Source organism: Neolamprologus multifasciatus, chromosome 20 (assembly GCF_963576455.1).
Source record: "Neolamprologus multifasciatus chromosome 20, fNeoMul1.2, whole genome shotgun sequence".
Classification (NCBI taxonomy): domain Eukaryota; kingdom Metazoa; phylum Chordata; class Actinopteri; order Cichliformes; family Cichlidae; genus Neolamprologus; species Neolamprologus multifasciatus.
In genome coordinates this window covers 7196692-7210178 of record NC_140458.1, presented here as the reverse complement: position 1 = coordinate 7210178, position 13487 = coordinate 7196692, and the positions used below count along the sequence as shown (strand labels likewise).

The following is a 13487-nucleotide window of genomic DNA, read 5'->3' as shown; positions in this document are numbered from 1 at the left end:
GATTTATAACAACTGACGATTTAAATGTTTACCATACTGCAGCCATACCTTACAGCTGCATGGCCCACTGCTGGAGCTGACAATTCCTCTCTCATCACACTTGGTAGTAGATGGGTTTGCTGCAGGGACAGACAGTGTTGGGAAGGTTACTTTTAAAATGTATTCCATTACAGAATACCTGCCCCGAAATGTATTCTGTAACGTATTCCGTTACGTTACTCAATGAGTGTAACGTATTCTGAATACTTTTGATTACTTAATATATCATCATGCTGTTTACAACTACATGAATGTACTATTGCTGTGATTTATTACTGTTACTGAAGGTCCACGGCTCCGAACCGTAGTAAAGGGACCTCTGACTAATACGGTGGGTTCTGTGTCAGGCTTGTAGCTGAAAAATAGCTTTACTTTGTTGTCTGGGTCAACTTTGCTAGCGAGAGACAAAGAGAGGCGTTGAAAGGCTGCTCCAACGGAACTTATTGTTTTTGGAGGAAAACACGAACACGGTGTACAGTCGAGTCTTAATAGCTTACTTACAACTGGGCTCGTCAGGCACTCTTCTTGGCTGCAGTGGTTATTATTATATTTACATGCTTCCAGCTCCCGTTTTTGCTCGATGACAGCTCGTACTTTTCCTTTTTCTCCCTCCCTCGCTCACAGACACATAACGTGTATGGCAGTCCATTCTCCCTGCAGCACAGACTACACTGCCTATGATGCTACATTCTTTAGAGCTATACCTGTAGCATTCTGCCTATTAGCTTAGCACAACAACAACAAAAAGGCGCTCTCTCACCCAGGAAACACGCAGAGAGAGAGCGTCACCCTGTAACCATGGCAACCGTAACGCTGCCGCCTGGAACAACAGAACGTAGCTGTCAAACAAAACCCAAACAGTCCTGACCCGCCACAATATGAAACAGGGAAGTACCGCCGTGTAATCCATTTATTTCAACAAAGTAACTGTATTCTAAATACCACCTTTTTAAACGGTAACTGTAACGGAATACAGTTACTCATATTTTGTATTTTAAATACGTAACGGCGGTACATGTATTCCGTTACTCCCCAACACTGGGGACAGAGCAGTGGAACGATCACATATGGAGAAGAAAGTCCACCTGGGAGGGTTCCAGCCACCCTGCATACCTAAGCCATGACCACACACTACAATCTACTGTAACCCCAGGGGGAAAAAACTGATGGGAATCATTACACAAGATTTAGGTCTTCTTGTGATCATACGGCTGGATAACTGACTAGTTCAACAAGCCAAACAATAATGTAAAGGTCTTTGGATTTCTTTAATGTAAGTGTACTCACAGACAGGGACACATTTTCCATTAGGCAGAAGAGGGTTACCCTGATAACCAGGCGCACACCTGGAAAAAAACAGACAGAGATATAGTAGATATCAAAGTGAAGCTAATTTTAATTTTAAATACATTTGGCATATTTGAGAAACCACCTTTTTATATTGCACCATACAATACAACAGTCATTGTCGCAAACAGCCCCAAGAGAGTCGTACAGCTTAAATCATATCCGTACAGGTTCTTAATTACGCTCAGTGATAAGGTACAGGTAATGATATACGTTTCCTCACTTTTCACAGCGTCTTCCTGTATAGCCGGGCCTGCATGCGTCACATGTTGGCTGTTGGTCAATGTTCAGGAAGCAGGTGTCAGAGAACCTACAAGGTCCGCAGAAAGAATAATGAATCAAAATCTAGGAGCAGCAGTTTAATGAGTAGCATGTGAAATGCATAAAATAGTATTCGTGTATCTGAATGAGCTCAGCTTGAGTAGTGAGAAAGCTCAGTTTATTTACCTATGAAACCTCGTTGGAAGACTGTTTCCGCATGCAATAGTCTTCCATATTGTACTGTAGATGTGTTTGAGCATTTGTCTGTGACCTTACCGTCGTGATGTCTCAGTGTACGGGCAAGGGCAGGGCTTGCAGTCATCAGGGCGGCCTCGGCTTGGGTCGCCAAAGTAGCCAGGACGACACTTGTCGCACTGAGGGCCCTCTGTGTTGTGCTGGCAGCTCTGTGGTTAGGAGAACACCCAGTCAATTCACTCACACAGATGTCACTCAAAGTACATTTAGCATTTTCGAGAATATTTTGGGTTTTTCTATTGTTGAGAATTCAATGAGAAGAGTGATACCATTGTTAATGACTCTACCAATAAACCAAGCATGCATGCAAGACTGGAATCATGGGGAAATTTGGGGTATTTTTTATATCATAACTAGCAAGTTTGGGTTTTGCAGCGAATAATATGCTGGAACTGTTTCTTAGCCTTTTTGCTCCATTATGCATCCACCATGAAACCAACTTCTGACTATTTTCCTGTTTGCATCAAAAGGTGTTACTTGCATAGGTGCTGGTAGTGAGGCTCTATAAGCCTTTAAAAAGGGCTAAACAACCTATTTTGTCCTGCTTTTGTTTTTTAACCTGGGCTAAACAAATCATCCTCTAATGCTAGTGTTATATATCCTGTACAGACACAATTGTCTGACTCATTTTTTTTTTGTTTTGTTTTGGGGGTTTTTACCAGACAGTGTCCGCTGATTGGATCACAGGCAGTAGCATGTCCATTACAATTACAACCAGCACAGGTTCCCAGATACAAGCCACCAGGAACACGCTCGAAACCAGCAGAGCACATCTCACAAGACAGGCCTGTGTATCCAGGAGGACATCTGGGAAAGATTAAAATACAAATGATCAAGCATGGCTTTCATAATGAAACTATGAGGAGGCAAATTACAACACTTTGCGGCAAATAAAAAACAGCTGACTGAAAAACAGACTTTTTGTTGTTCTTGTTGCATTAGACACAAAGGAGACTGAGATGAAACTATTATAAATAATCACCAAAGTAAAAATATAAAATTAGCCCTTGCGATGAAATAATCAATTTATTATTGTATTGTGCTCTTTACACAACATGTGTACACACTGGAGAAACCCAACAGACTGGGCGTTTCCTCCTCACTTAACGCACCTGCATTCTTCAACGTCCTTAGCATGACCCAAAACGCTGAACTCCACAGTCGTGGTATCCATGACAATGTCACTGAGTGCCACACTGACCATGTGGTTATCATAGTTGGTGCGGATGCTGATGCTTTCCAGGTTGGCCAAGGTCATCATCAGCTCATCTCGGGTCACAGAACGACCACTGGAGTGCTGCCAGTTGTCCTAAAAATTTAACAATTAGGTTAGCTAACATAATGCATGTGGAAGTGCTGAATTCATCTTACTTTTGATCATTATTAGATTATTACTCCGTCATGACCTATAAAATCTTTCTACAGTTTGAAAAACACATATAATCATTACATCATTACAAAGTTACCACAGGATTGTGCAGAATCTGAACCAGAGCCCTTACTTCAGTGAATCTGATCTCCTTTTGGTTGACCACATTGGGAGGGGTGCCATTGCCTCTGCGGTACACAAGCCTGCGCCCATTTCCAACCAGCATCACATCTGGCTTCTCCACAGACTCGGACAATCCGCGTGCTAGTGTGTACCGCACCTTAAACTTCAATGATCCTCCATAGGAATCGATCTAAAACAAATGGAATGATTAACACGAATAAGCGTGTCTATAAGGCCATTAAAATGAGACTTGTGAATTCTTTTCTCCTTACTTTATTGCCCAGGAACTGGCGAGGCAAGGTCCAGAAGGAGTCGAGGTTAAGGAAACGACGTGAGAGGTCGACAAGCTGGAACTCTTCCATCTCCGGGTTAATAAGGAGCTGAGTGGAGGAAAGAGGAGGAGTACCGGGCCTCGATGGGTAGGTAACGTTCACTCCTGGAATTGACAAGTTCAGATTTATTTTATGTTAGCTCTTGATGTTAGGAATAAAAGTTTGAAAGGTATTTCAGCTGACAGTTTATTTGTTCTGTCAGCTTAAACCATACGCATATGCATTAAAAGCTTTTTTTGCCTTTGAAGTTTTCCTCCTCTGTGAACCGCAGACTGATATGGTTGCGATAACGTCCAGTGCTCTTGCAATTTTTAGAGATTCCACCGCAGAAGCAGGACAAACAGCGGCCATTCACGCTAAAGTGACCATCAGGACAGTTGCCTGGAAAGAACAAGTGGATATAACTTAACTACAGTTATCCTACAGTTTCCAAGGTACATAACCTAATGTTTGTTGTTAAAACTGTAGTCACGTTGACGCTGGGCCCAAGGGATGTGTCCGTACCTGGGTTTGGATTTGAAATAAGAGTTAACACTCCATCTGGGATGCCAAACACCAAGCCTTTAGCATTAATGGCCTCGCATGTGTACGCCCCCTGATCTGACTCCTTCACATCACGAATAATGAGGGTCCCACGGCCATTGTCACTGGTCACGGTAATCCTGAGAATAGAGAAGTAAAACACCATTGGAATAAGATAAAAAGCTTTCCTTTACATCTCACTGTTACAGTCTTAGAAAACATTGTTACACAAAAACCCATCAATTTTAAATGTAATTGCCCAAACCACACATGCAGTCGTCTACGCCTAGAATGAACATTTCGAAATGGCAACATCTGGAGCTGGAGTACACCACAAATATTCGGGTAATTACAATCATGGGCCTAAAGATGAAGAGTCAAAGCTGAGACGATCAGCTACACTGTCAACAGCCTCCTCACCTGAAACTGTATCACAGAGGAAAATACCTTAACAGAGATTTTCAAATCTTCAGCGACTACTGCAGATGACTTCTAGCTTTTATCAGATTTTGTTGGAAACAGATTGACTAAAAAATAACATTAACAAACTCCAATTCATAGATATTTTAGGCCATTTTGACTGTGTTTTCTCCAAACTTTGAATTATCAGAGGTTAAGAGTTTCTGAATGTGTACACTAAATTAGGTTTGATTATAGACCTGATGAACAAAAATCACAGAGGTGGTAAATTTCCTATCAAACCCACCTGTTGCTGGTAGGAATGTGTCCCCAGTTGAGTCTCCAGGTGATAATGGGTGTTGGCACTCCAACAGCTTGACAGGTGAATGTTACTGTGGCTCCCCGTGCAACCTGAACTGACTCTTCTGGGGGGCTTGTTACAGCAGGAGGGGCTGCGAGGAGTCAAAAAGGACAAAAAACCAAAAAATAAATGCACATTTACAAAACAGCTGGCATGTCACTGGAATTTGGCGAGTGAAGCTCATAAAGGCCAAGGAAGTTAAATTCTCTGCTATGGACAGACAATTTTCTTTTAGTTCAGGGATGGAGGGCTCACAAAAAGCCCTGTGTTTCACTGAATACATATGAAAAGAGCCTGTTTCACAGAAAATTAGGCAAATTGTACAAAGGAGGCAATATACAGAGTAGTGTCAGAGAAGTGATTTGCATGAAAATATGAAAGAAAGCAGTTGAATGTGTATGAGAATGAGTCTATTAACAGGCAGATGTGGACAGGCACTGGACTGAGACTTACTGCAGCCATACTCATCGGAGCGGTCTTCACAGTCTGGCTCTTCATCACACTGGTAACTAGCTGGGATACATTTGTTATCACTCAGGCATTCAAACTGCTCAGGAGCACACCTGTCATCGGGGCCCTTGGAGGCTGCAGTGATGACAAGATGAAAAGTAATAGCAAATTTATATCCCATCACAACATAAACAGCAGCTTTGAATCAAGGTCAGAAAGGCTCATAGCAATTGCTTAGCACCAGCAACCAATAACCTAAGCTGAAACCAATCATTTTTAGCATTATGGGAAAGGTGCTACCCCACCTCTTGCCCTATGGTAGCAGGGATCGACTCCTTACCCTGAGATGGATGGATGGATAGATGGATGGATGGGAAAGGTGCTTTTTTGCAGAGTCAAATAAGAAGATAAATACCACTATTTCTGGATTTAATATATGAACCTGAAGGTGTTAATTGGCCTCGCTCAACATAAAGACTGATAAAAGAAGGACACCTATCATGGATTTATCCTCCTATCCTTAATTAAATTATTTATTAATATGTACGCACAAAAAAACACTGATGGACTTTATCTTTTTCTTCATCAAGGTCGCATTCACAGTAAAGCGAATTATTCTCAGTGGCAATACATACATTTGTGGAACGTTTCGGAGGCCTATGATTTGTTCCTTCTTTTTAAATAAGTGTGCTCATATTCACACGCAAGTATTTTCCTTTGCTTAACCAGTTCTGGGATATGGCGGTGGGGGGTGGAGCCTATCCCAGCTGTCATAGGGCAAGCAGCAGGGTACACACTGGAGAGGCCATCAATCTGTCCCAGGGCTAAACCATAGAGACAGAAAATCGTTCACACCTACAGCTAGTTTAAAATAACCAATTAGCCCAACCCCATGCATGTCTTTGGACTGTGCGAAGAAGACTGAGTGTCTGGAAATAGCTCATGAAAATACAGGACAAAATTCAAATGTCACACAAAACACCCCAGGTGGAATTTGAACCCAGAACCTTCGCACTGAGGGGACAGCGCTAACCACTGCACTATCATGCCACCCACACTATTATTTGAAATAATAAGACGACTTAACAAATCCAAAATTAGATTTAATATTGTTGTTTAAATTTAAGAGACAGACATCATAGAGGTAAGGGAGCTTTAAGACAGATTTTTACTGTCTCACAAACGGAGACTTACGGCAGTCAGTTTCATCGGAGTTATCCTCACAGTCATTGTCTCCATCGCAGCGCCAAAGTTTGAGTGCACAGCGACCGTTTTTACACTTGAACTCATTGGGTTCACAGGGAGATGGAGTACCTGCAAAAAAGGCAAGAGCCTAATTAGGGATCGTGTTGCTCTCTGGGACTGTTCGCATGTACAGGGCTGCGTTACTCACCGCATCTAAACTCGTCGCTTCCATCTGGGCAGTCCCGCTGACCGTCACAGATATAGTCACGAGGTATACACTCTCCAGTCTGACATGTAGCCTGATCCACTCTGCAGGGTCTAGGTTGGACGGGGGGACGCACTACCTTCTGGGTTGTATCGACTGTGGTGGCAGGGGTTGTGATGATCGGAATAATCGGCCCTATTGAGTGTGACACAAATCTTTCATTAGGCCTATGCAAATATGTACACAGGCGCTAATTACTGCCCCACACATCAAACAGCCATTATTCCAGCATATAACTGACCATGTTAAACTGCAAACCAGTCACAATGAGGCCACTCACCACAATTGAGCTCATCACTCATGTCTCTGCAGTCTTGTCGGTTGTCACACAGGTATTCCATTAGGATACATGTCCCATCACCACACCTGTGCTCATCTGGCATGCAGGGTCTCACACTGGGGGTTACTATTAGAGATGCAGAGGGGAAGCAGGGGGAGTGGGATGTTGAAGGATCAAAGACATGCAAGCGTTGACTATGGTACAGCCAAGAAACTACCTAACGTCATATTAAAACACAATTAACATGAAAAGTTTTTTTTAAAAATTTCATTTAATTTTAAAAAAAAACTTCTCCTGGAACTCTACTGCAGAAAGAACAACTCAGAAGTGTTGAAAATATTACCAAAATCTGAAAGCTTGTGATAATTAGGGAGCTTATCAAGAACATTACAAGATTTTCATTAGTGTTTGTGTTCTGGTAACCATAAAATACACCATAGGTTCAAACCAACATGGCAGCTATACAATAACACATTAGACAGATTACATTAGACGGGCAAGACAACACTGGACAGACTAGACTGAAGAACACAAAAAAAGAGATTGACACAAACGAAATGACAAAGAGTAGATTAGACATGGATAGATGGATACAAAAAATAGAACAGACAAATTTGATACACAAAGAAATAAATACAAGACTGGACAAGAAAGGCTTAATAACGCACAAATAAAGACTGGATTGAACAAACACTAAACAGGGATTACAGTGAACACAGACTACAAATACTTTGTAAGAATAGATTCGACACACAGACACACAAAGACAGCAAAACGAGACAGACAGATGAATGACAGTGCTGTCACCTGAATAAACAAATAAAAGATAAAGTCACCATTTAACTCTATTAGTTGCCATGTCTGTATAGAGAGTTTTGTGGAATTGATGGCAAAAATTTAAAAAGCTGCATTCCTAATCACACTCATGCCATGCAAAGATACTCAATACTCATTGGGCACTACTGGACTTCAAAGACTAAACTCAGAAGTTCACACTTTTGTGCTTCCATGCAAAACATTCCTCAGACAACAGGACTTGTGCACATCAAATTAAACACACAGATGCTCAACTGTTCTTTCTAAATGCACTACAGTTTCTAACTCACCATGCAACAGGCATGGCAAAATACAAACCTGGGTCTGCTACATGCTCCGCTGAAGGCAAAGGTTCAGCTATAAACCAGAGGGAAATGTTAAGGTAACTGCCTACCCCGCTGGCAGATCTTCATCTGCTGTAAGTATACACCAAACTCTTGGGTAACAGTGGCACCTGTTTCAGTACTTCTTGAGGTCTTACCTACTCCAAGCCGTCTGAACTGAAAGCCCCGGACCGAAGTGCTGTAGGAAGCAATTGCTCCTTCCTTCACCACGTTGTACAGCACGCTGCGGATCTGTTCCTCATTGGCGTTGTATTCAGATCCCACATCTATTTCCACAAATACATCAACGCCATCCTCTCTTATCTCCTTTCTGCAAAGACCAAAAGAAGGCCAGCTGAGCCTACAGACTGTGTGACATGCACCGCATATGTTAAACAATACAGCTTGTTAAAAGCAAAGTTCCTCTTTGGCTGTCCTAGAAAGGACTTAATTATTGCTCCTGTATTACTGACTGAATGTCTACAATGCTGCTGGCCTACTGGCCTTGGGTAATACGGAAAAACAAGAAGAAATATCACCTGGCAAGGTAAAAATATCCAGACAACAAAATAAAGCTACTTTAAGTGTCACAAATAAATATCTAAATAATATTGTGTATGTTCTTACTTAACAAGGATCACACTGACTGTCTGGACACCTGGAATCTTGTTGTACTCTGACTCGAGCTGTGGAGGAAAAATAAATTTTTAGACACACAGTCACACATTCTTAAATTAGCAAAGTCATAAATAAAATGTCTTTCACCATATAAGGCAGTAACAGTCTTATCATACTGTACAAGAGTGCTATTTAGCACAGTTTATGAGAACAGGACATACCGTGTCCACCACTGCTTCAGAAAGCTCGATAAATTCACGAGAGATGATTTCTTCGTATTCGGGACCGTAGACCAGGGAGGTGAAGTTGACAGAAGCTCTGTAATAAACTAGAAACACAAAGTGGGGAGAATTATCTGTTAGTTAAACTGCACATTAATGTCCAACTATTGTCAGGTGTGCATGTTATAAACTGCATTCAAGTCACTGTAGTCACGGTCGCTGTGATGTGGGATACTGTTTGGAACTTCCTTTCCTCAGGAAAACCTCTGGTTAAATGTTTCAGGAGGTAAAAACTGAAAAGCACGACTGCGGCTTAAGTGAAAGCCACATACAAATTACAGCATCTATTTCTATATCTCAACTGTGACTGTGTCTGTGGCCAACGACTGACACACACTGACACAGTCACACTCCTCCACATACTGAAATATAACCATTAAATTGTACTACTCAACTATTCTGTGGGTCACAGACATGGAACATAAATAATCTAACATTTTTAAGCATATTTAAATAGTGACACATGATAGAAATGAGTTACAAATACATATAATACTCGGGACATTCAATATAACAGGGCCAAAAGTTTGCTTCAGATCTCCTGACTGAATGCTGATGATATCACAGACTTGGAGGTCAGTAGGAGTAAATTCAGCATCAATACTGTGCCAGCAGCTGCGGAGGAAGAAGAAGAAGAGGATCCTCTGTGAATGACTCTAGAAGAAGGCCTCAACATTCCCTCCTCAAGTCATACATGCATGAGGCAGGAAGGCTGGAGAGCAATGTAAGGGGTCAGAGGATTACATCAATGGCCTACTTAGACTCCTTGTTCATGTAGATCAGCAGCTAAAAACAGAACACTTTGCATTCAAATGTGTGGCAAACAGAAGCTGCAGTTAAATCGAGTTTTTATGCAATGCAAGCAAGTAGACATTTATTTAAATTAGGTTTTACAACGTTGAGAACATAACAGACATTCCTGTAGTGATATCGTGCAATAGGGCTGGGCGATATATCGAGTTTTTAAAAAATATCGATATATTTTCATACGAGATATAAGATGTGTCGATATAGTCTATGTTACGTTATAATTATACCTGTGGAGCCACAAGTTTGCCTCTCTTTCGTCCACTTTTGTCTCTACGCAACGTTACTCGGCCTCGCCTCTCCTTCACTGAACACAACTCCCCCTCCTCCCCCATAGCTTCACCTGCAGACAGCGACAAGATGGACTCGGCAAATCTCCGTTAGCGAGTTGTGGGGCTGGACCATTGACTGTTTTCTACAGTCAATGGGCTGGACGGCGTCAACGTGTTAGCAAGCTAACCGCGCTAACGAGCTAACCATGCTAACGACAGCCCACAGGGGCAGCACGGCCTAAAATCCCTTCATTTTCTCAAAAGTTGACAGCGCGCCTTATGTATGAATTCTAGTTGTGCTTACTGACCGCGAACCGATTTTAGGTGGTACACGGCGCTCAGCAATCTGTCAAAAAATGTTTTAGTACGACTTTGGTAAGCTACGGAGATGCAGCGCTTGATAGATTGTCGGAGCATTACGGCTACCGTAGTCTGGAGCCTCGCGGAGTGATACGTACTGTGCTTCAACGTAATATTACCGTATTGTGTGTGTATAAGGGCCATAAATGGCACCTGTTAAGAGACATGGTTACAAAGAGGATTTCAAACTCAAGGCTGTCAGTCACGCAGTAGAAGTTGGGAACAGAGCAGCTGTGAAATCTGTCTTTGTTATTATGCTCAGCGTCTGTTAGTTTACATTTTGACTGCACAATTATGAGCTTTTTGTTATGCACAAAAACAACATTGTTTTCTTTTATTTATGGAGCATGATTATTTAATAAATGCTGATAATTTATTTTTGAGTAATTTCTTCATGTAAATCTATGCTGTATGTAAATGAAAATGCCTGTGTGACATCTGGGACACAGTGTGACTAAGAACTCTCTTTTTGTTCTTAACTTATGGCTTTAAAAAAATATTGAGATATATATCTTATATCGCCACCCAGCTAAAAAATATCGAGATATGAATTTTGGGTCATATCGCCCAGCCCTACCGTGCAAGGACTTTAGGGATTTTCACATAGCTTAAGAAAGATTCATGTTAAAAAGTGAGAGCGTGCAGACTGAGATCCTGTAAACCGTGTGCAATGTTTTCAGAAAATGATTCACAGTATATTCATATATTTTACAACAAAAGCTTGTGATGATCAAAAGAAACAAAAACAATAATGGCATCCGGAGAGATAACAACAAAATTCTGTAGAAGCATGCAGCAAAACAATTGTTCTTCACTTGTGGTAGATTATAGCAGTCACACTGTAAAATAATAGCTACTGCCAGTACTTCACTGTAATTTAACGTGGGAAATTAGCTGCATTAAAGGCTTTTGAAACATTTTCAAATTGTTGATATACCCTCTTGTACAAAACAACTATAACGTGTGACTCGTTTTGAGGGAAATATTCGCTGTAATATTATGATTACAATGTCACAGGCTTAGCCATGAAACTTAAAATAGCCTGCGCCTGCGGGGTGCCCCATTCTCACACTCCTGCCAACACTTTGTTAGGATGGGCTTGCCAACCTCTGATTTTAGGCTGGTAGTGTGGATTTAGGGAGGAAGTCAATATTTGTGCTGTTTCTTGCAGTGAGATGCTATTTGCCGTGCCAAAAGCAAAGAGTCATGTTCTAAGTAGGCATCTGCTCAGCCTCTAGTTAGAAACATACATGCCCAAATATGCATAAAACAATAAATCTGCTCACATACACACCTACTGTGTGCAGCCGCTACACACAGTCTTGGTGTATATAATTTTCTTCACCCTTTCCATGTTCTTTGGATAATTGCATATCACTAGACATTCACACTGGCAGCAGATGTGCATCATGCTTAACAGGAGCTACCTAATTAAAAGTTATAGATTTCGTGTCTCACATAAAGGCTGTGCGGTCACTGTGTTTAAGAGCTTTCCTCACTTTATGCCGCTAAGTCTCTACACATCGGTGTTACAACAAGACGTCCAACTCCTGGCGAGAAAAGCACCTTTTATGTCAAAGTAAATTGAGCATTGCCTAAGAAAACAGTAAGGGGAACAAGTAAGAACAGCACTGCAGGCTTTAGCACAACCTGGTGTGCTCGCTTTTGAGACTGCTACTATTAGATTTATAGGACCAATTGTTAGGCCTGAATATGGTCTCAGAAAACAAGCAACATCAAAGTTGCTCATCAAAGCGCCTCTTTTGACCCATATATAATCTAATCACTTGAGTGGATACTTGCTGCCAGGCCAACAGTGGCTTGAAGCCCCATTTCTCTCTGAGCTTGCCGCAAAAAACAGAAGAATGGGACTGCCTGAGATCCTTTGATTAGAGCACCGAGTTGTGCCATACTGCTAACGAGGGCCTCTTTCACTCCAAGAGCTCCTGTGGGCAACTTGCTGCTTTCAGCAAGGGGGAAATCCCCTTTGCCAAGCGCCACCACCATCAAAGGTGATGAAACTGTGAGAACAGATGTGACGAGTGGGAGAGAGAAAAAAAGTGTGGAAAAGTAGCATTCCATACTTTTAATTCATAAACTTATTTGGCGATTAAAGCTGTTCAGTAGAACTGTGGCAGCTTTGTGCAATGGGCCCCTCTAATACTCAGAGGGCTACGCAGAAGACAAAGAGTTGATTGAGCAATGAGCCCAGCCTGGCCTTTAAACCCCAGCCACGCTGGGTTTGACCTTCAACCCCCGAGGCTGCGCCCAGCACCAGTCAAGCCATTTCCAAAACATGTGGGGGAGAGCCAGATTCTATAAGAACAAGGCCCAAACCACAATGCTCTAATAACGCCAACAAAGATCTTTAGTAACTCCCCTACATGGGATTTTGCTCTCTCTCATCTCAATCTCCTCCTTAGTTTTTCTGCCTATATTTCCATTTGCCAGCTGTCTCTGGTAGTGTGGTAGTGTCTCTCATCTTAACTCCCGTAGACACGACCGCTCCTACTTAACCCCTTCGCTGGTAACAAGCCAGAAACTCTGTTTCCAAGTCCATTTATTGCCCTGTGGAGAAATCTAGGGACTTAATTCTGGCTTCATTCTTCATTCATCCCCATCCTGCTCATCCACAGCTTGCAATGTAGAGATCAAAACCACCACTATATATAAAAAAAGCTCATTTTCATACTTGTGTTATAGTTACTTAGTATAAGACCTGGTTTGTTGCATTGGAGTTGAACCACCAACATGAGGCTGATATTTCAAAGAGCAATTTGAAAATGAAAGCATGGAGTACATTTTGCAAGAGTCATGGTAAC

At 41.8% G+C, this 13487-nt stretch overlaps 1 protein-coding gene across 18 annotated transcripts in view; it reads right to left on the bottom strand.

Annotated features, from left to right (window-relative positions):
* hspg2 (heparan sulfate proteoglycan 2) overlaps positions 1 to 13487 on the bottom strand; it is a 105406-nt gene that overhangs the window by 54872 nt on the left and 37047 nt on the right. For 12 of the 18 annotated variants that reach the window (XM_085145335.1, XM_085145336.1, XM_085145339.1 and 9 more), the window contains 19 exons: positions 9167 to 9273; positions 8955 to 9013; positions 8486 to 8658; positions 8323 to 8361; positions 7189 to 7314; positions 6852 to 7043; positions 6653 to 6772; positions 5462 to 5593; positions 4955 to 5099; positions 4231 to 4388; positions 3967 to 4107; positions 3667 to 3830; positions 3405 to 3584; positions 3015 to 3211; positions 2562 to 2709; positions 1924 to 2051; positions 1610 to 1696; positions 1327 to 1385; positions 49 to 119 (listed from right to left, as the gene is read on the bottom strand). In XM_085145335.1, coding sequence (XP_085001461.1) covers positions 49 to 119; positions 1327 to 1385; positions 1610 to 1696; positions 1924 to 2051; positions 2562 to 2709; positions 3015 to 3211; positions 3405 to 3584; positions 3667 to 3830; positions 3967 to 4107; positions 4231 to 4388; positions 4955 to 5099; positions 5462 to 5593; positions 6653 to 6772; positions 6852 to 7043; positions 7189 to 7314; positions 8323 to 8361; positions 8486 to 8658; positions 8955 to 9013; positions 9167 to 9273 — 2426 coding nt within the window. The remainder of the gene's footprint in view (positions 1 to 48; positions 120 to 1326; positions 1386 to 1609; positions 1697 to 1923; positions 2052 to 2561; positions 2710 to 3014; positions 3212 to 3404; positions 3585 to 3666; positions 3831 to 3966; positions 4108 to 4230; positions 4389 to 4954; positions 5100 to 5461; positions 5594 to 6652; positions 6773 to 6851; positions 7044 to 7188; positions 7315 to 8322; positions 8362 to 8485; positions 8659 to 8954; positions 9014 to 9166; positions 9274 to 13487) is intronic. The other 6 variants (XM_085145338.1, XM_085145347.1, XM_085145352.1 and 3 more) reach the window with 2 other exon arrangements.